A 22,385-nucleotide genomic window follows, 5' to 3' on the forward strand; every position below is an offset into this window, starting at 1 on the left:
GCCTACAGTACAGTTTATGGTCCTGCAGTCTTTCCAGTTCATGTTAACAAGTAAGAGTTATTGGTCCTCATGTATACATCCAACATGTAATCCATTAATAGAGATGTGTAAACTGCAGTAAACTTAAAAATAACCATAGCTGTAGGGGGCGTGCACTTCTGTTATTTAATATCATCACCTGGGGGCACCAACATTATACATTTTAAAATGCTACTCATTTACTTTTTTTATTATTAGCAACATAATGTTGGATTTGCATGTTAGACATGAGGTTGTTGTTGTTGTTGTCGTCTCGCTAAATAAAGACGGCAAGTCAGCTTTTTATCTTACTTATAATGTATCCGGTGTGAAAGTCAAAATATCAGGAAACTGTCCTTTAAAATTATATAATTTTATTGATTATTATTTATTGACATCTTAAACATTCTCTCCAATGCAGCTTTGACAAAAACACTTGGCACTGAAACCCTTTATAATCCAAAATAAACTTGAAGACTTGATAAAATCAGAAAGGTAAAAATCCTAATACAAATAGAAATTAATAGGTGTGTGTTACCTTGACCTTGTTGCTATTTCTCTCCGGCTTTTTAAATGTCTATTTTCTCTTTACATCCGAGGAACAGGCCCAGTCTTAAAATATGTTAATGAAAGACTGTCCACCTTAAAAGTAGCTCTGTATTGTGTACCCTGTGAGACTGACAATGGCTATGAGATGTGAATACAATCGGTAGCTTTCAAAAGTTCTACTTTGATGCCAGTATCATTAAAGAAGCTGTTTTTGTGTAGGTACTATATTGCATTTGGGAATTAACTTTACATGTCTAAATGTGTAGTCAACAAACATGTTTTTTAAAGATGGCAAAAGGCTTAAACCTCAACTTTTATTTTGATCAATAATTGAAATGTCATTGTAGCAGCCTGAAAGTAACATCATTTTTTGAGGACCTTTTTTTAAGTTTCAAGAGAAAAAGTTTTACAGTTTAAAATGTAGACTCTCAGTGATTTTGTTAAAGCACCCAACAGCACCCTAATCCCCAAAAGTCCTCTGAGCCTGCTATTGATGTTCTGAAACACAACATAGTTCACAGATGAGTTGCAAAACATCAGCATCAGTCAGGATGTGTATCTTGAAGCCAAGAGTCAACACACAAAATATACAGCAGTGTGTTTTTTGGCAGTCTACAGTAAAAACATGAATATAAAATTGATTAGCAGCAGGGTGGCCTACAGTAAATGTATGAACCTTAAACCAGAAGTCACAGGTCTGATCCCCACAGCAAGAAAAGATTCCAGAGTGTCCTGCTCACGCACCGTGACTGTCTCTGGGTAACAGCATCAGCTAAATGCGTCAAATATAAAACTATGGCAGCAAATGAGATTAGCCTATAATCTCAAAAAGCTCACACTTTTCCTTCAAGACAAAAAACAGGTTATTATTAGGTCACACAATATAACTTCTTCTCCTGACCGGTGAATATGAAAATAATTACATTTCTAATCGAGGGAATACTGCTTCATAAAAGCAATGATATGGTTGTATTTACATGAATATTACTCTGGCCTGTACTGTTGCAGTTCAAATAATTGTCAAATCCATGATACTGATGAGAGTAAATGACTCATTCCAGCGCATTGTGAACAAACAACAATAAATAATCAAGCAGTGTGACATGTTTACATTCAGAGTGAAAACTTTAAAACCAAACAAAATCTGATAAATAATACAAACTAAACTAACAAAACTCGAACAACAGTTACAAAAATTACATTTAAAATGAGAAGAAAGGAAGCACATATTACTCTGTTCGTTTTATAATGACAATGATGCCGATTGATGAAATGCAACTGTTTTTTCATCACATTCATATCTCACCCATTAAAATAAAAAAGAAAGACCTTTACCTAATCGAGGTTTGCCACGTCGCAGGCTTAGCCTAGGTTACAAGAACACTGCAACCTCACCAAGAAACCCAACAAGATTTAAAGACATTTAAGATATGATTACAGCATCCTCAGTATTTAAAGTCCGACACCTTGTGAGTTGTTGTCGTGGTGGCTGAAGATTCACCTGTTCGTGTCTCAGAGGAAACCATGTGACGGGTGACTCTGGTGGTCTTGGTCACCATTGTGACAGTTCCCTCCTCAGCGGAGGAGGCTTGGTGCTCCTCAGATATTTCCTGCGTGCTAAAGTCGAGCCCTGAGGTGTGAAGGCAGAAGGACCCTGAGACATCAGCCTCACCTGCCACCTCCCCCTTCCGCTGGGCCTGAGGAGAACCCTCGGGGGTTATCTGGAGGAAGCCTGGAGGGGAGGAGACAAGCAGGTGGGTAGAAGAAAGGAAGCAAGGATAGGAAAGGATGAGAGGTTAGGAAATCATGACAGAAAAGAAACTTAGTTTTATGTAGCAGAGAAGTAGCAGGGGATATACATATTATATATTATATATAAAGAATATATTATTAATTTATATGATAAACACAAAAACACAACACATAAAAAATCGCAAGGATAAATTGCTGATGATGTATAATGTAGTGCCAATTGTAACAACATATGACAAAATAGTGAAATAAGGAAAGAAACAGGTATTAAGTAATTTACTTATTTGATTTGTGAATTACTATTATTTTTGAAAGACTTGTGCAATTATTCAATGTCTCTGAAATAGGAGTGATGCAGTGGTTTTGTGTTGCATTTCAATGTTCAGAGAACTGGTGAAAGACTAAGAAACAAACGTCCAAAAAGTAAATACTGCACGAGTTATACTGAAAGTCAGTCACATGATAAGACACCTACAGTAGGACTTGGATATCGTCAACCCTTTGCAAAAGTCTATGTGTCATTTTTCAAATGTCTTGTGATCACCGTTTGAAGTTTTGGTATCCTTACCTGTGGAGTGTGGCTTCAGGTTGAAATTAGGGACCTTGAACCAGGTGGAAGACTCCCTTTCTTCGGGTTCCTTGCTTTGGCTCTCGACCTCGCTCCATGTCTGGACTTTTGCAGAGCTAAACTCCATGGTGAAACTAGCAGGGGACTCTGAGCTGTCCCTGTCCAGCATGTCTGTTCTGGCATGAGATGACACCACATTCTTTGGGAGCTCCTCACTAAAATCAGAGAAGGCCATGTTGCCTGATTTTACTTTAAGTTCTTTAGTGTATTCCTCCATGTGTACTGTTGGTAAATCCTTTCCCAGTTTCATATTCATACCAGAGTCCTCCCCCTCTACAGACATCATGCCATATGGAGATGTTAACTGTACCTTTGGAAGATTGATTTTGCCGCTGAATGTCCCTTTATCATCCTTGGAGCCTATGTGAGGATCTTTTGCACCATTGAAATTGGATCTTGAACCGTCACCCTTAAGATTGACATCAAAGGACCCTGATTTGCTCGGAGAAAACGACACAGCAGCTGATTTTTCTTTAGACTTCCCAAAGTTTGGCTTCATTATGATTTTTGGCAACTTCACGTTAAATCCTTCTGTTTCAGCCTGAGCTGTCGTCTCCTCTTTTGGGAGGTGTGAGCATGCAGTGGGCTCACCTGTTTGAGGAGGATTTACCAAGAAAAATACAGCTTTCTTTACTTTAGGCATTTTAGGACCCTCATACTGAATTTCTGGCCCAGTGATATTCATTTTTCCCTTAGGAGAGGAGATGGAGTGTAATGGGACCCCAAACTTCGGGATTTTGACTTTCTTGTCTTTTTCTGTTCCGTCCTCATCTTCATCCTGTGTTGTACCTATGTCAAAATCTATGTCTGGAATCCTGGGCACTCTAATTTCTGCTCTGGATGATGAGAAGCCACCCTCTCCCGCTGTTCCAAAGTCAGCCGAGCCTTGTTTGTTTGTCAGACAAACACTTGGTAACGTACACTCTGGTACTGGGATGTTAACACGACCTTTGTTATTTTTATGTCCATTATCTGTTTCAATTTCAACTTCGTACTTAAATGTTTCTTTTCTCTTGCATTTGTGTTTGATATGACCACCTAAATCTTCATCACCGCAGTTTTTGCATATTTTTCCTTCTGCTTTTACATCTCGACCAGTCTTCTTTTTTGGCATCCCAATGTGGAATTTTGTTCCTTTGACTTTAGGGCCCTTTACTTTGCTGCTGGTTCCTGCTGTGCTGATATCTAAATCAGGTAGTTCCATCTTTTTCCTGTCCTTCTTGCCCTCTGCTCTATAAAGTCCTAAATCCAGCTCTAGGTCGCCTTTTGGACATTTGATGTCTATTGTAGGTATCTTAAGTTTGAGGCCTTTGTGCTCCCCCTCAACATGCAAGTCAGCTTCCCCAAGAGCTTCTGTGCCTTGTTTAGGTCTACTCAGTGTTGCATCGATGTCCAACTCCGGTGATGACACTTTTGGCACAATTTCCCCTCCTAATTCAACAGCTGGTACATTGATCTCTGCTTCACAGGATGGATTCAATGTTTCAATATCTTTACTTTTACTTTTAGGAAGTAAAATATCAACTTTTGGTATCTTGATATGCGGTAGCTTGCTGGTTCTTCCCTCAGCCTCCAGTTTTCCTTTAGGGATAGATAGGTGTACATCAGGCATATTGACATTTCCTCCTTCACCTCCCTGTATTTCAACTTTAGGGCCTTCAATTTTTTTCTTTGGCAGAGAAATGTCAAAATCTGGCATTTTCCAGCTAGGCATTTTGATCTTTCCCTCTGCACCTCCCTCTATTTCGAAATCTGTACTTTCAATCTTTGCTTTGGGATGTGAAATACCAATAGAGGGCATGGTGAGATGTGGCATCTTGTATTTTCCACCATCACCTTTGATCTCCTTCCCCGAAGCATCAATCTTTGCTTTAGGCAGAGAGATGTCAACATCTAGCATTTTCATCTGAGGCATTTTGAACTTTCCTCCTGTACCTCCATCCTTTTCAACATCTGGACCCTCAATCTTTCCTTTAGGCAGAGAGATGCCAATGTTGGGCATTTTCATGTGAAGCATTTTGAATGTTCCACCTGTACCTCCTTCCGTTCCAATATCTGGACCTTCAATCTTTCCTTTAGACCGAGAGATGTCAACATCTGGCATTTTCACATCAGGCATTTTTAACTTTCCTCCTTTACTTCCCTTCATTTCAATTTCTGGACCTTCTATATTTCCTTTGGGAAGTGAAATATCAACAGAAGGCAAGCTGACATGAGGCATCCTAAACTTTCCACCTTCACCTTTTATTTCCAGCACTGGACCCTCAATTCTTCCTTTGGGCAAAGAGATGTGGAAGTTAGGCATTTTCATGTGAGGCATTTCCAATTTTCCACCAGTACCTTGATCCATTTCAACATCTGGACTGAATCTTCCACCTTTACTTCCCTCCATTTCAACGTCTGGACCTTCAATCTTTCCTTTAGGCAGAGAGATGTCAACATCTGGCATTTTCATGTGAGGCATTTTGAATTTGCCACCGGTGCCTCCTTCTATTTCAATATCCGGATCACCGATCTTTCCTTTAGGAAGTGAAACATCAACCGAGGGCATACTGAGATGTGGCATCTTGAATTTACCACCATCTCCCTTGATAGCCATCTCTGGACCCTCAATCCTTCCCTTGGGCAGAGAGATGTCAACATCTGGCATTTTCATCTGAGGCATTTTGAACTTTCCCCCTGTACCTCCCCCCATTTTAAAATCGGGACCTTCTATCTTTCCTTTGGGAAGTGAAATGTCAACTGAAGGCATGTTGAGTTGAGGCATGTTAAACCTTCCATCTTCGTCTTCAATTTCCATCTCTGAACCCTCAATCCTTCCTTTGGGCAGGGAGATGTCGATGTTGGGCATTTGCATGTGAGGCATTTTGAATGCTCCTCCAGAACCTCCCTCCATTTCAATGCCTGGACCTTCAATCTTTCCCTTGGGCAGAGAGATGTCGATGTTGGGCATTCTCATATGCGGCATTTTGAACTTTCCTCCTTTAGTTCCCTCCATTTCAACGCCTGGGCCTTCGATATCCTCTTTGGGCAGAGAGACGTCAATGTTGGGCATTTTCAAGTGCGGCATTTTAAATTTGCCTCCGGTGCTTCCTTCTATTTCAATATCCGGATCACCGATCTTTCCTTTAGGAAGTGAAACATCAACAGAGGACATACTGAGATGTGGCATCTTGAATTTACCACCATTTCCCTTGATAGCCATCTCTGGACCCTCAATCCTTCCCTTGGGCAGAGAGATGTCAACATCTGGCATTTTCATGTGAGGCATTTTGAATCTTCCACCTTTACTTCCCTCCATTTCAACGTCTGAATCCTCAATCCTTCCTTTGGGCAGAGAGATGTCGATGTTGGGGATTCTCATGTGCGGCATTTTACATTTTTCTCCGGTTCCTCCTTCTATTCCAAAATCTGGGCCTTCAATCTTTCCTTTAGGCAGAGAGATGTCAACATCTGGTATTTTTACATCAGGCATTTTGAACTTTCCTCCTGTACCTCCATCCATTTCAACATCTGGACCCTCAATCTTTCCTTTAGGCAGTGAGATGCCAATGTTAGGCATTTTCATGTGAGGCATTTTGAACTTTCCTCCTTTACTTCCCTCCATTTCAACGCCTGGACCTTCGATATCCTCTTTGGAAAGAGAGATGTCAATGTTGGGCATTTTCAAGTGCGGCATTTTAAATTTGCCACCGGTGCCTCCTTCTATTTCAATATCCGGATCACCGATCTTTCCTTTAGGAAGTGAAACATCAACAGAGGACATACTGAGATGTGGCATCTTGAATTGACCACCATCTCCCTTGATAGCCATCTCTGGACCCTCAATCCTTCCCTTGGGCAGAGAGATGTCAACATCTGGCATTTTCATCTGAGGCATTTTGAACTTTCCCCCTGTACCTCCATCCCTTTCAACATCTGGACCCTCAATCTTTCCTTTGGGCAGGGAAATGTCGATGTTGGGCATTTTCAGATCAGGCCTTTTGAGTTTTCCTCCTGTACCTCCATCCATTTCAACATCTGGACCCTCAATCTTTCCTTTAGGCAGAGAGATGCCAAAGTTAGGCATTTTCATATGAGGCATTTTGAATCTTCCACCTTTACTTCCCTCCATTTCAACGTCTGAATCCTCAATCCTTCCTTTGGGCAGTGAGATGTCGATGTTGGGGATTCTCATGTGCGGCATTTTCAATTTTCCTCCGGTTCCTCCTTCTATTCCAAAATCTGGGCCTTCAATCTTTCCTTTAGGCAGAGAGATGTCAACATCTGGCATTTTCACATCAGGCATTTTTAACTTTTCTCCTCGACTTCCTTCCATTTCAACATCTGGACCCTCAATCTTTCCTTTAGGCAGAGAGATGCCAATGTTAGGCATTTTCATGTGAGGCATTTTGAATCTTCCACTTTTACTTGCCTCCATTTCAACGCCTGAATCCTCAATCCTTCCTTTGGGCAGGGAGATGTAAACATCTGGCATTTTCATGTGAGGCATTTTGAACTTTCCTCCTGTACCTCCATCCATTTCAACATCTGGACCTTCAATCTTTCCTTTAGGCAGAGAGATGTCAACATCTGGCATTTTCATGTTAGGCATTTTGAACTTTCCTCCTGTATCTCCATCCATTTTAAAATCGGGACCTTCTATCTTTCCTTTGGGAAGTGAAATGTCAACTGAAGGCATGTTGAGATGAGGCATTTTAAACTTTCCATCTTCGTTTTCGATTTCCATCTCTGAACCCTGAATCCTTCCTTTGGGCAGGGAGATGTCGATGTTGGGCATTTGCATGTGAGGCATTTTGAATGCTCCTCCAGAACCTCCCTCCATTTCAATGTCTGGACCTTCAATCTTTCCCTTGGGCAGGGAGATGTCGATGTTGGGCATTTGCATGTGAGGCATTTTGAATGCTCCTCCAGAACCTCCCTCCATTTCAATGTCTGGACCTTCAATCCTTCCTTTGGGCAGGGAGATGTCGATGTTGGGCATTCTCATATGCGGCATTTTGAATTTTCCTCCGGTTCCTCCTTCTATTCCAATATCTGGACCTTCAATCCTTCCCTTGGGCAGAGAGATGTCAACATCTGGCATTTTCATCTGAGGCATTTGGAAATTTCCTCCTGTACCTCCATCCATTTCAACATCTGGACCCTCAATCTTTCCTTTGAGCAGAGAGATGTCGATGTTGGGCATTTTCACATCAGGCATTTTGAACTTTCCTCCTTGACTTCCTTCCATTTCAACATCTGGACCCTCAATCTTTCCTTTAGGCAGAGAGATGCCAATGTTGGGCATTTTCATGTGAGGCATTTTTAATCTTCCACCTTTACTTCCCTCCATTTCAACGTCTGGACCTTCAATCCTTCCCTTGGGCAGAGAAATGTCAACATCTGGCATTTTCATGGGAGGCATTTTGAACTTTCCTCCTGTACCTCCCCCCATTTTAAAATCGGGACCTTCTATCTTTCCTTTGGGAAGTGAAATGTCAACTGAAGGCATGTTGAGATGAGGCATGTTAAACTTTCCATCCTCGCCTTCGATTTCCATCTCTGAACCCTCAATCCTTCCTTTGGGCAGGGAGATGTCGATGTTGGGCATTTGCATGTGAGGCATTTTGAGTGCTCCTCCAGAACCTCCCTCCATTTCAATGTCTGGACCTTCAATCTTTCCCTTGGGCAGAGAGATGTCGATGTTGGGAATTCTCATGTGCGGCATTTTGAATTTGCCTACGGCTCCTCCTTCCATTCCAAAATCTGGACCCTCAATATTTCCTTTAGCCAGAGAGATGTCAACATCTGGTATTTTTAGGTCCCCAGTTTTCCCTCTAGGAAGGAACAGATCAATGTCAGGCATCTTGATTCCAGGCCACTTGAATTTGCCTCCTTTTCCATCAGTCTTTGCATCATGCTCTACTCTAGGCAGGGACACATCCAGGTCTACTTTGGGGATGGAAATGTCAATTGTTGGCATTTTTGGAATGTTGAGGCTTACCTCATAACCTCTGATATCAGCCTCTGAGACATCCACCTCTGCTTTAGGTAACAAAACCTCAGTCTCTGGTGTATTAGCTGCTGGTAGTGACAACTCAACAGAGGGCACCTTAACCTTGGCTTTAGACTCAAAGTTAACACTTTGCTTAACTAAATCTTTCTCTTTAGAGCCAAATCCTGGCATTGAGAACTTTGGTAGTTTGAGGGTGATGTCAGGGGCATGGAAGACACCTTTCCCTTCAACATCTGCCCCCAGCTCAGCATCAACCCCTCCTTCTGGGAGCTGACTTTTTGGTGATTTTTTAAACTTGGGGAATTTTCCCTTTTTAACTTTAACATCCACATCAGGACAATACACGGATATATCTGCATGCTTTTTGGATACACCAAATGAAGGCATTTTAATTTTAGGTTTTTTCACCTTGACTTTTCCGTCCCCATCAAACTCTACTGATGGTGCCCTTATCTCTCCTTCCACATGCGGTGAGCTGAGGGAAATGTCTCCTTTGGGGACAGACATTGCAAAATCACCACTCTTAGACTTTCCACCAAACCTTGGTAGAGAGAAACTTGGGAATTTGAGGGAAACATCAGGCAGATCAAAGCTGCCCCCTGAAGAAGGCCTGCCTCCCTGGGCTTTAAGAACACTGCTGATAGTAGGAGGTTTGAGGGATGCACCTGGAGCTTCTACACCACCTGTCGCAATGTCTGTACACTTTACTTTCACCTTGGCTGGATTGATTTCTCCTATGAGACCAGACATCTTTAAATCTCCTGATGCTTCGGGCCCAGAGGTGTCCACTCTGAGGCTTTTGTCTTTATGACCAGAGGGAAGGCTAAGGTCAAGATCAAATTTGGGGAGATTTATGTCAAGAGTTGGCATATGGAGCCCAACACCAGATAAGTCCACCTTTGGCAATTCATACTTTCCCCTTCCAGACGGTCCTTCAAAGCTGATATCTCCCTCTAATTTTCCAACAGGAACTGAAAGATCAACATCTGGTGTTGAGATCTCTCCTCCCTTAATCTTTGGTCCTTCAACTTTGACATTGCCCTCTGGCAGGTTCATCTTTGGAAGTGACACGTCAAATGTAGGCGTTTTGAATATTCCTCCTTTTACCTCAGGACCCTCAATACTGATGCCAGCCTTTCCTTTGGGAACTGACAGGTCAATGTCTGGCATGTTGATATTTCCTTCCTTAAATTCAGGGCCTTTAATATGAATCACTGGTCCCTTAGCTTTCATTTTTGGAAGAGAGAAATCAACAGAGGGCATATGGAACTTGCCTCCTTTTCCAGCATATCCTTCAATTTCCATTTCACCTCTTGCTTTTCCTTTGGGCAGTGAAATATCAATGTCTGGCATCTCAATCCTCCCCCCCTTGATTTCCGGGCCTTTAAGCTTGACATCACCCTTTGGGAGACTAACTGTTGGCATTGAGACATCAAATGTTGGCATTTTAAATGTACCACCCTTCGCCACAGGACCCTCCACATCGATGTCTTCCTCAACTCTTCCCTTGGGGAGTGAAACGTCACCTTTAAAGTCAGGTCCTTCAATATCAACATCAACTCCCTTTACCTTCATTTTAGGAAGAGACATGTCAACCGAGGGCATATGCAACTTGCCTCCTTTACCCATATGTCCCTCTATGTCAACATCTCCCTTTACCTTTCCTTTTGGGAGTGAGATATCAACCTTTGGCATTTCCAGATTGCCCTCTGGCAGGTTCATCTTTGGAAGTGAAACGTCAAATTTGGGCATTTTGAATTTTCCCTCAGGACCCTCAATATTGAGATCTACATCAGCCTTTCCCTTTGGGATCGACAGGTCAATGTCTGGCATGTCGATTTTTCCTCCCTTCTGTTCAGGACCTTCCATGTTGACCTCTGGCCCCTTAGCTTTCATTTTGGGAAGAGAGATATCAAAAGAGGGCAAATGGAACTTGCCTCCTTTCCCAGCATGTCCTGACATTTCTCCTCCCGCTTTTACTTTGGGAAGTGAAATATCCATGTCTGGCATCGCAATCTTCTCTCCTTTGGTATATGGGCCTTTAAGTTTGACATCACCGTCTGGGAAATTCATTTTTGGGAAAGACATATCAAATGTTGGTATTTTAAATCTATTCCCTTTTACCTCAGGACCCTCCACATCAAGGTCCCCCCCAAGGTTTCCTTTAGGGAGTGAAACATCAACAGTTGGCAAGTTAAACTTTCCTCCTCTAACATCAGGACCCTCAAGGCTGATATCTACCTCTGGAGACTTCATTTTAGGGAGGGACATGTCAACTTTGATTTCAGGACCTTGCATATTAAGATCAGGTCCCTTTGCTTTGATTTTAGGAAGAGAGATATCGAGTGAGGGCATGTGAAACTTGCCTCCTTTACCACCATGCCCATCAATGTCTATATCCACATCTGCTTTTCCTTTTGGAAGTGAAAGGTCAACAGTTGGCATATACATTTTTCCTTTCAAGTCGGTTCCTTCTACATTGACATCAACATTTGGTAGACTCGCTTTTGGTAGAAAAACATCACATTTTGGTATTTTGAATTTCCCTCCTTTCAACTGAGGGCCTTCAACATTTATCTCCCCCTCAACCCTTCCTCTGGCAGGTAAAATGTCAACAGTTGGGATGTTGACCTTTCCTCCTTTAACATCAGGACCTTCAAGGCTGATATCTACATTGGGAGATTTTATTTTGGGTAGAGAAACATCAAGTGAAGGCATGTTTAGCTTTCCACCTTTAACTTCAGGACCTTCAATATTTAACTCTGGTCCCTTAGCTTTCATTTTGGGAAGAGAGATATCAACAGAGGGCATATGGAACTTGCCTCCTTTTGCACTATGTCCTTCGATTTCAATGTGTCCTCCTGCCATTCCTTTGGGCAGTGAAATATCAATGTCTGGCATCTCAATCCTCCCCCCCTTGATTTCCGGGCCTTTAAGCTTGACATCACCCTTTGGGAGACTAACTGTTAGCATTGAGACATCAAATGTTGGCATTTTAAATGTACCACCCTTCGCCTCAGGACCCTCCACATCGATGTCGCCCTCAACTCTTCCCTTGGGGAGTGAAACGTCACCTTTAAAGTCAGGTCCTTCAATATCAACATCAACTCCCTTTACCTTCATTTTAGGAAGAGACATGTCAACCGAGGGCATATGCAACTTGCCTCCTTTACCCATATGTCCCTCTATGTCAACATCTCCCTTTACCTTTCCTTTTGGGAGTGAGATATCAACCTTTGGCATTTCCAGATTGCCCTCTGGCAGGTTCATCTTTGGAAGTGAAACGTCAAATTTGGGCATTTTGAATTTTCCTCCTTTTCCCTCAGGACCCTCAATATTGAGATCTACATCAGCATTTCCCTTTGGGATCGACAGGTCAATGTCTGGCATGTCGATTTTTCCTCCCTTCTGTTCAGGACCTTCCATGTTGACCTCTGGCCCCTTAGCTTTCATTTTGGGAAGAGAGATATCAAAAGAGGGCAAATGGAACTTGCCTCCTTTCCCAGCATGTCCTGACATTTCTCCTCCTGCTTTTACTTTGGGAAGTGAAATATCCATGTCTGGCATCGCAATCTTCTCTCCTTTGGTATCTGGGCCTTTAAGTTCGACATCACCGTCTGGGAAATTCATTTTTGGGAAAGACATATCAAATGTTGGTATTTTAAATCTATTCCCTTTTACCTCAGGACCCTCCACATCAAGGTCCCCCCCAAGGTTTCCTTTAGGGAGTGAAACATCAACAGTTGGCAAGTTAAACTTTCCTCCTCTAACATCAGGACCCTCAAGGCTGATATCTACCTCTGGAGACTTCATTTTAGGGAGGGACATGTCAACTTTGATTTCAGGACCTTGCATATCTACATCTCCCGCTATTTTTCCTTTTGGGAGTGAAATATCAACCTTGGGAATTTCGACATTGCCCTCTGGCAGCTTCATTTTCAGAAGTGAAACATCAAATGTAGGTGTTTTGAGTTTTCTTCCTTTTGCCTCAGGACCCTCAATACTGAGGTCAGCCTTGCCTTTGGGGAGAGACAAGTCAATGTCTGGCATGTTGATTTTTCCTCCCTTAAGCTTAGAGCCTTTGACTTTTCCTTTAGGTAATCCAATATCATAGGATGGTATTTCAAAATTCCCATCTTTTCCAGAGTGAACATCAATGTCGATATCTCCCTTTGCTTTTCCTTTGGGAAACGAGAAGTTGATTTTTGGCATTTGAAATGTCCTACCCTTGACTTTTGGCCCTTGTAAATTCACATCTCCTTCAGGGATTTTTATTGCAGGAAGAGCGATGTCTGCAGATCGCAAGCTTAATTCACCACCTCTTCCTTCACCCTCAGCAGTGAATTTGCTTTGTGATGTTCCTGATGGGGTTGAAATGTCAATAGTTGGCATCTTCATTTCCCCAGCCTTTTTGTCTGATCCCTTGATTTTGATGTCACCTTTCTTTGATTTAATTGTAGGGAGAGAAACCTCAACTTTCCCCTTTGGAAGAGAGATATCAACGGAGTGTCCCTCAAGTCCAATATTTCCCTCAGGCATCTTAATCTTTGGTAGTGACACATCTAAAGAAGGCGTGTTGAACTTTGCTCCTCCTTTAATATCAGGTCCTTGAATATTAACCTTTCCTTCCTTGTTTTTCATCTTTGGGAGTGTTTTTTCAAAAGTTGGCAGCTTGAACTTGGCTCCACTACCAACACTGCTCTCTAACTCCATGTTGCCCCCCAAGTTTGCCGTGGGAAGGGAATAGTCAACATTAGGAAGTTTGGGGCATTCTAAGTTCAAGTCTCCTTCAGGTACCTCCACTTTTGGGAGAGAAATGTCTACAGAGGGCATATTGAATTTACCACCTTTGAATTCACTGATCCCAATGTTCAAATGCTCCTCTACGGTTCCCTTGGGAACAGAGATATCAACAGTGGGCATTTTGATCTTCCCACCTTTTATTTCAGGGCCTTCGATGTCCACCTCACCTGTCTTCATTTTAGGGATGGAGATGTCAAACGTTGGTAACTGAAATGCTCCTCCTCCTCCAACATCAGTTGTTCCAGTTTTGCCTTCAGGAAGTATCAGGTCTACCATGGGTAACTTAAAGCCTTCTCCTTTAAAATGTACTTCTCCTTCTGGTGACTTCATCTTTGGAAGAGATATGTCAAACTCAGGCATTTTGAACTTCCCATCTCCACCAACAAAGTAATGCATATCTACATCGTCCCCCTCTGCTTCCACCTTTGGGAGAGCGATGTGAACAGAAGGTAGACCTAATTGTCCTCCACCTTCTGGACTTTCAATGTTCACATTTGATGGACCCATCTTTGGTAATGAGATGTCAACCTTTGGCCTGGAGATTTTGGGCCCTGTGAAAGTGCCCTCTACCTCATCAGGAATTCTGCATCCAGTGTCAGATTCCAAATCTACTTCAGGCCCAGAGATGTCCATGGCAGGCATTTTGATTGCTGTCTTCCCAGCTCCTTCGTACTTTGGGAGTGAAATCTTCATGTCAGACTTTCCCTTCACGTGTGGTAAAGAAATATCAAGAGAAGGCCTTTCAACAGATGCAGCGTTTCCAGAGAGATCAACTTCCATCTTTGATTTTGAAATATTTGCCTCAGGGAGATTGATCTTACCACCTCCTTTGAGTTCTACTTTTGGAAGTGTAATGTCAGTTTGAGGCACATTCATACCTTTGGCTTTCACCTTAATCTCACCATCTATCTCATCCGAATGGCGTGAGAGTCTAACTTTTGGCAGTTTCAACTTTGGCATTCTTAGCTTTGCATCTCCGTTGCCTGAGTCTACATTCATTTGACCACTTGTAGCCTCTGCATCAGAGCCTCCTTTGATGTTGATCTTAGGAGCTTTGATTTTAGCCTCTCCCTTCACAGCGGGCAAAGATGCCTCAGCTTTTCCGGAAGGTAGTGCAAACTCCACATCAGGCGTATTAAGCTTAACTCCTCCCATCTCCATGTCTATGTTTTTATCTCCAGACAAACTAAACTCCACTGACAGTGGCTGGATGTTCACCCCAGGGGGCTTCAGCTCCACAGATCCAGTCTCCAATGCTGAGCCTGACTTTGTGTGTTTGCTCTTAGGGAAGTTGATTCCGAACTTGTGTCCTTTTACTTTGTTTTTCACTTTAGCTCCAGGTATCTCAGGTGGAGAGATGTTCACCTCTCCCTGGAGATGTTCTGTTTCCACTTTACCTCCTGTGATGTCCCCTGTGAGAACCTCTGTTTTCATGTGGGGAAACCTAGGAGAATGGAAGGAGAGAAGAAGAAAAAACACTGTGACATAGCACATTTTTTTAGCAAACATTCCAAAATGTTTTGTAAAGAATACTGTACTGTGTAAAATAAGAATAGTCTTCCGATAATAATTTGATGATGTTTTTGAAAAAAAAACATGTATAGAATTGTGGTACCTTTGTAACTATTCTTTAGCCTCATAATGTTTCTAAACACCTACACAAGTTAGATCAGAGGGTCATTTTAACAATTTCAATATGAAAAGGACACAAACAAGGCCAACCTGATCCTCCTTTTGGCCTTCCCCTCAGCTGCTGCTCCCTCGGCTCCTTCTGCTTCAGCCTTAGTGCTCTTCCTCGGTTTGAACTTTGGGAGAGAAAACTCCACGTCTACGTCACTCATCTCCAGCGTTGTAGGCTGTCCCTCGATCACCAGCTCCTCTCTGCGCTTCTCCTTCAGCCTCTTCAGACCAAAACGCCCACCCCTCATCTTCTTGGCCTTGAACTGCTTGCTGCCCTTCACACTCTGATAAATCATAAAAGGCAAGAGGTTTCAGCCAAAGGCTTTCAAATTGAGTATGGTACTAACTGTTAAGGCACTAGCTTTAGGTTGATCGATTGACAACTGAAATTGTTTGGAAAATACGTTTTTTTAAATCTAATTTGGGACTAGAAGATTGGACGAAAATGAAAATGACTCAATTGAGTTTAGAATTATAAATCAGACATACGGACTAATAATTAGGGCTGTCAAGATTAACTCTCGTATTACATCTGGAAACCTTGATGTGTTCATTCTTTTTGTGCAAATTAATCATATTACCAAGTTAACCCCCAAACTTCCTCCCGCACGAATGTTTACCATGGATTGCTTAGCAGAGATATGTATGTATATAACATAATATAATTAAATACCATTTTGGCCACCTTGGCTTTGGGACCTTTGACCTCCACACTGGGAACACGAGGCCGTACGCAGATCTCTAATCCAGGGATGATCCTCTTCAGCTGGAAGCTGACCTTATATGGCTCGGCGCACTGAAGGATCTTCAGAGCGTCTTCATACTTCACGTTGTCAAAGTAGACCTTGGCACTCAGCAGCTGGTCCCCTTAACACAGAGAACATTTGAATTATTATGTCCAGTGTTCAAAATGTCCGTAGGGGAGTGGCAATGGTAGTAGCTAACCATTTGACCGTTTCATTTTACACTACAGAATGTTCACTGTAGGTGCTCATAAAGATGACAGGTACCTTCCTGGAGACTGAGATGTTTAGCAGCTGGTGAGTCTCTGAGGACATCTTTCACAAAAATCCCTCGCTGTCCTCCACCAGTCACACTGTAGCCGCTGGCTCCAGCCTCCGCCTCCGTCTCCACCACGATCTCCATGGATGGAGAGGCTTCTTCCACACACTAACACACACACACACACACACACACACACACACACACACACACACACACACACACACACACACACACACACACACACACACACACACACACACACACACACACACACACACACACACACACACACACACACACACACACACACACACACACACACACACACACACACACACACACACACAAACACACACACCTTAGACTGCAGTAAAACTGCATATTCACACTTTATTTGACATCAAAGAGGCATTGACCAGGAGAACTGGTCAGTTGTTTTACAGCTGTTGAAGAAATGTTTTTATTTAATGTATTGGTTTTATTAACCAAGGAATAAATAGATATGATACTTGGATCATAAAGTGGGAGTGGCTTAGACAATAATACATTACTAGATTTACTAGTATCTAAACGATAAATGATGAATTAAAGATATTACTCTGTGGATGCTGGACTCCGTAATGTTATCAATATATCATCAGACAACGAATGTACATCTGTCAGTATTTTTCTTAATTATTTGCAGAGTAGCAATGTTTTAAAAGCACAAGGGCTTGAACTCTGTGATCTTATTTCACTTTAACATTACATTACACTAAATGTGAGACGCTCTTATCCAAAGCATACACTTCAACACCCTACAACTTCGGGATTTGATATACCTAGCCTAAAGACACTTTGACATGTTGACTGCAGGGGGTGGGGATCGAACAAATGACTGTCCGATTCGTAGAGGTCTATTATCCCCTGAGCCACTGCTGCCCCACTTGCTTGAGTGGGTGCATAATTTGTTGTACAGTTACATGTCACACTTTGCTCCTGAATCCATTTAATGCATTAAACTACCACGGAGAAAAAGCTCACTCTATTCTTGGATCCCATTCTCTTTTTCCAGTGAGTGACCAAAGGAAATAATTTAACCTGTTAAGCACTGAGCCTGTTTTTCAGGTTTCAGGCTCGAAAATGACATTCCCAGAACAAATGACCATATCTTCCCTTCTAAAAGGGGAAAATTATAATCTTTTTTCTCAAAATAATGGTAAACCTGTGAATTGGATGTAGAAAAGTCAGAATCAATATAGATGTTTCTTTATTTTAAAGAAAATTCAGACTGAACATAGTAAAAAACTGTCAATTATAGTGCCTGTGCAAGAATTCTTTTTTACTTATAGTGAAAACTACCCTTGGATGATGGTAAGGTAGACTAAAAGCTTTAGGAATCCAAAGTACAACATATAATAAGTACCCTGTATCAAGATTGATGCAAAACAAGTGACATTTGACCTTTTTAGAGAGGTTTAACAAAAACAAACTCCACCTCTGAGGTGATTTGGGTGAAAATGGACGTTTTTACTGTTTGTCTGGAACCTATTGGTTGATTTTGGTGATTGACATTTCTTTTTGACCGTTAGAGCCAATAGAATCGAAGGGGGATTTCCACATAGAGTGGCGAAGTCCACCCCTTTCCGGTGAACCTCCATGGGATCTTATTTCGAAAGAATTATGTATTGAAGTCAATGGAGAGAGAAAGATTATCTTTTGATCCCGTTTGAATTGTGCCACGAATTACACATACGATGTTTGTCAATTTAAAAGATAATTTTGCAAGTAAAACAAAAAAAAAGGGTCGTAAAACTGTGAAGTAACACATTTGTTTGTGTGAAACGCTCAATGAACTACATCTCTGGTCTCGCAGAACAACACACGTCACCAAGATGGCCATCACTACTGTCTTGTCAACAAAACGATTGACTACCCTTACTTTCACCACAATGAAACACGTCCAGAAGAATGTCATGCAAAGCTGCCTGCCTGCCTTCCTTTGCTTCTCTCTGAACTGCCTGGTCTTTTTAATGTTTAATGTCAACCATTTGTGCAGATAGCATGAAGTAGAAAAGATCGGTGATCGCCGATGCTAGCGTTAGCATTTCTCCCCCGGGCTTAAATTGTATATTATAGAATGATCACACCGGTGACAGTACTCTTCAAAGGGTTCACGAAATATTACTACTACTCTTACTGTTTAAAGGTCCCATGTCATGCTTTTCCGGTTATTACCCGTCCCCTTGTGTGTTATGAAGGTTTTTATGCATGTAAACGGTGTGCGGAGTCAAAACCCTCAAAGTAGACCCTGTAGCGAGTAAAACTCTAACACAGAAAATACCTCCCCAAAACGCCTCGTTGGAGATACATCCAGGGGTGGCGGGTACTGTAGGCTAGGGAAGGCTGAGCCTTCCCAAATATTTGTGTCACTGCATCCTGGTAAAAGAAAAATATAATATATAATGTTTGTGTCTTTGACATTAGCGCTGCCACAGATGGAGCACTGAATTTCAGACTCAATCTTACAGCTTCCTGCCTACGACCTGCCAAAGACCAGTATAGAGGAATGTTAAGCCCTCCCACTATTTTCCAAGAGGGCGTTGCCAGATTTTCAATTTCAGTTTTTAACCAGGAGATGGCGCTTCATTCACAAATACAGAAAGACAAGTTTCATGGACTTTCAGTTGTGTTTTGAAGAGCATTTGAACACATCAATATTTTAGATCAACTAAAGTATATCTAATCTTGTAATTCAATAATATATAGTCTTTATATATTAAATAATCATAATTATAATGCAAATGTTTACATTACACTTCTTTATTTGTTATGCTCATACTTTAACCTTTACAATCGTTTGCTTTAATATGCAGTATATTTTTGTGTTTGCTTCCTCCTGCTCCCTTTCGGACACATACTGTATGATTTATTATTATTATTAATATGAAGATATCATTAAGATAAGATAAGATGTTACTTTATTGATTGAACATTTTAGTTTAGGATGTGCTGTCCCACGGTAATTCAGAAGGCTCACAGGTCACATTCCGACCATTATTTAAAACAATAGGTGCTTTCACACCGTCTACAGTTTGATTTGTATAGAAGGAGCTCTGTCAGTTTTCGGATTACCCATTTGCTTTCGGGGAGCCCTATTTTTCAGAGCACATCCTGCTACTAAATATGTCACACGCACGCTCTGTTGACTGGCGCAGCAGCGCGGATGCGATCAATTGCTATAAAAACACTCTTCTACTAATACAGACGGTGTCACTATGCCGGCGGATGTGGCCGTTGTTGAAGCCTCTCCAGGCTCCGCATCGGCAGGACTCTCCCTCGGTCTGGAGCTGTCAAGCTCGACCCTAACGCCGTTTGCAGCCGGCCAACTAAAAGTTGTTTTCCATTCACGTTGTCAGTTTTAGACTCCTTCGCTTCTTTGCTTGTGAATCCAAAAGCTGTGACACTCGGCTGTTTTCGTTTTGCCGTATTTTTTATTACAAAGCCAGAGTTAAAAAAAATATCAATATGAACATTTCAAATACCGCGCTGGCATCACCGCCATAACCATAGCAACGTAAGTAAGAATGCAGCGCCGCCACGTACAGATGGCAACACCCAGACATATTCACAAATATAAAACAAATATTCAGAAACTGTAATGAACAATAACTATTATTTATTTCAAGAACTGTTATTTACAGAAACTCAACATTTCTAATCTGTGTGACACAAATATGCACGATTGTTTTGGGCTCCCCCTATTTATCTAAAAGTCAGCTTTCAGGGGAGCTCCCTCCCTCTTCGGGGGAGCCAACCTCCTCCTAGCTCCCCCCCATTTCGAACAGTGTCTGTGGCTGAATGGCCAGCGATTAGGTGCGGCGCATTTATCATAGGTGATCAGAGCTAACTGCCTGCCGTCAGATTTCATTTAAAAAACAGATCTGATTTTAAGACTATTTCTGCGCTCATAAAGAATGATAAGAATATAATAATGCGTATTGAACTGGTTTCATTAATTAGTGAGTTTATTTAACACTAGAACCGCCAATCGGGTCAATTTGTGTGATGTGTGTTGTGTGTGTGCAATGTAACTTTTTTTCAATAAAATATTAAAGTCTCCCAGTCCGTGACTTTTCCTGAAAGTGTGTTATGTAGCACCCTATGTTGTTAAAAATTGCATTCTAATAGCGGGATTTGACGGGTTTAGGTAGGCCTATACAAAAACCTCTGGCGGTTCTAGTGTTAAGGTAATTAGGTACAGTAGAAGCCCTTTTTTTATCAGTAACGAATTTAGCAGTTGAACATAAAAGTCAACTAACTGAGGGTCACTTGCAATTACAGTGTTGTGTCTAATTGTAAGCTTGTCACTCAGAGTAACCTACAATTAATTTAGCTGCTGGAGAAGAAAGATCAAGGGGGGAGGGGGGGAGAGAGCTGTGGTTGATGGGCCATTAGTTGTGTAAATACACAGCTGAGAACTGCCGACTGCAAACTGTTTAAAAAACGGTAACAACGGACTATTTTTCTTAGCGGATGCATGTCAATTTAAATCAATACATTCAACTATTTTTTAAATCAATACAATTATTTTTTAAATCAATAAAAACATTTTCTAAATCCATAAAAGCATTTAAATTAATATTGGGAATCATGTCGTTACTTTGTTGAGAATGTGGCCGTGTAATAAGCGGGATAATTTGCAGCGACTTGTTCCTTATGGGGAAAATAACACCCGTAATGTGTGTGTAGAGGTGTGTGTGGTTAAAACACTTTCATGAAGTGAAGGAATTTCCTTCTATAAAACAGCTGTGGGCAGCAGTGAGTGTCACGGACATGAATTTATAGATCAAGGCAGACTGGTGCACACACTCTCCTGTCCTGCCAGGCGACACGCCCGTTCTAAGCCGTGTCCCTCACTCACATCCCAAGCATCCCCAAAAAGTGTATTATGTTGTTACATCTCAGATGTTATGTTTCAGTTTTGCTCTGTTATGTGTCATCATGACACGCATGGTGTTCTTTTTTTATATATTATAATAAAGTACGAGCTGTTTGCTCGAGTCTTCCTGCCTGTCGGCTCTGCTCATGGATGTATAATAAGGCTCTGCTGCTCCGAGATGATGGTCTAGCTTCAGCAGCTACATTACCTACGGGTGCGTTCGTTAATAATAACTGTGCGTCCGGAGTCACTGTGGCACAGACTGGACCGCTGGTGAACAGCTGTTAGAACGGGCCGTTCAGGTGTTCAGAGCAGAGCTCTCTGTCGGAGCGGCAGAGCGTGATGTGAACTGAAAAGTTTTTTTGTGGCAATATTATTTAAGGAATCGTTGAGCTAGCTAGCTAGCATACATTGTCACTATCTGCTAACGTTAGCTTTAGCCTTCTATTTCTAATAGTTTTTTTCATAGGCTATAATCAGAGGTGGTATAAGCAGTAGCGGTTGGTGGAAAATATTTTTGGTGGGGCTATGGAAATGGTGACAAAACCATACTAGGGCATTTAAAATCAGGAGATTAAATATGAACATTGTGTGTGTGTGTGTGTGTGTGTGTGTGTGTGTGTGTGTGTGTGTGTGTGTGTCATACTTGCCAACCCTCCCGATTTTCGCGGGACACTCCCGCATTTCTCCCGATTTCTGACAAAATCAGATTTACTCACGACAACTCAAAGTCTGAGAGGGTGAGGAAGATGAAAACTGAACAAGAATCGACAACTTGACCCTCTGATCACTCCTTTCCTGTAAAATACAGGTCCAGCCCACACATATGCTCCATGGTGCCACAGGCATTGCCCTTACAACTACAATAAGCATACAAATGTTAATCTACAGCTCCGGCGATCCACTAGCACCGGAGTCTACACCTGCAGACGCAGCCATCCCCTACTGTAGCGTCACCTTGGATACGAGTCTCAACAACTCACAGGTCAGGGCGCTGAAAGGGCGCCCTTTGAGCATCAGATCTGACGACG

General features: G+C 41.9%; 1 protein-coding gene across 3 annotated transcripts; it reads right to left on the reverse strand.

The window, feature by feature from the left end:
• Positions 1–375: 375 nt before the first annotated feature.
• Positions 376–16,598, reverse strand: prx (periaxin). 3 transcript variants are annotated; one of them, XM_079676100.1, is made up of 6 exons: positions 16,439–16,598; positions 16,102–16,295; positions 15,471–15,712; positions 13,916–15,192; positions 2,888–12,562; positions 376–2,299 (listed from the first exon to the last, which is right to left on the reverse strand). In XM_079676100.1, the coding sequence occupies exons 1-6, from the start codon at positions 16,572–16,574 to the stop codon at positions 2,013–2,015; spliced, it is 11,811 nt and encodes a 3,936-aa protein (XP_079532226.1). In that variant the 5' UTR covers positions 16,575–16,598; the 3' UTR covers positions 376–2,012. The 3 variants fall into 3 exon arrangements, with proteins under 3 accessions (XP_079532226.1, XP_079532225.1, XP_079532224.1); XM_079676099.1 differs by having other exon boundaries at positions 13,883–15,192; XM_079676098.1 differs by having other exon boundaries at positions 2,888–15,192.
• Between the last annotated feature and the right edge of the window lie 5,787 nt (positions 16,599–22,385).

The sequence above is a fragment of the Notothenia rossii genome, assembly GCF_949606895.1.
Source record: "Notothenia rossii genome assembly, chromosome: 4".
NCBI classification, from domain to species: domain Eukaryota; kingdom Metazoa; phylum Chordata; class Actinopteri; order Perciformes; family Nototheniidae; genus Notothenia; species Notothenia rossii.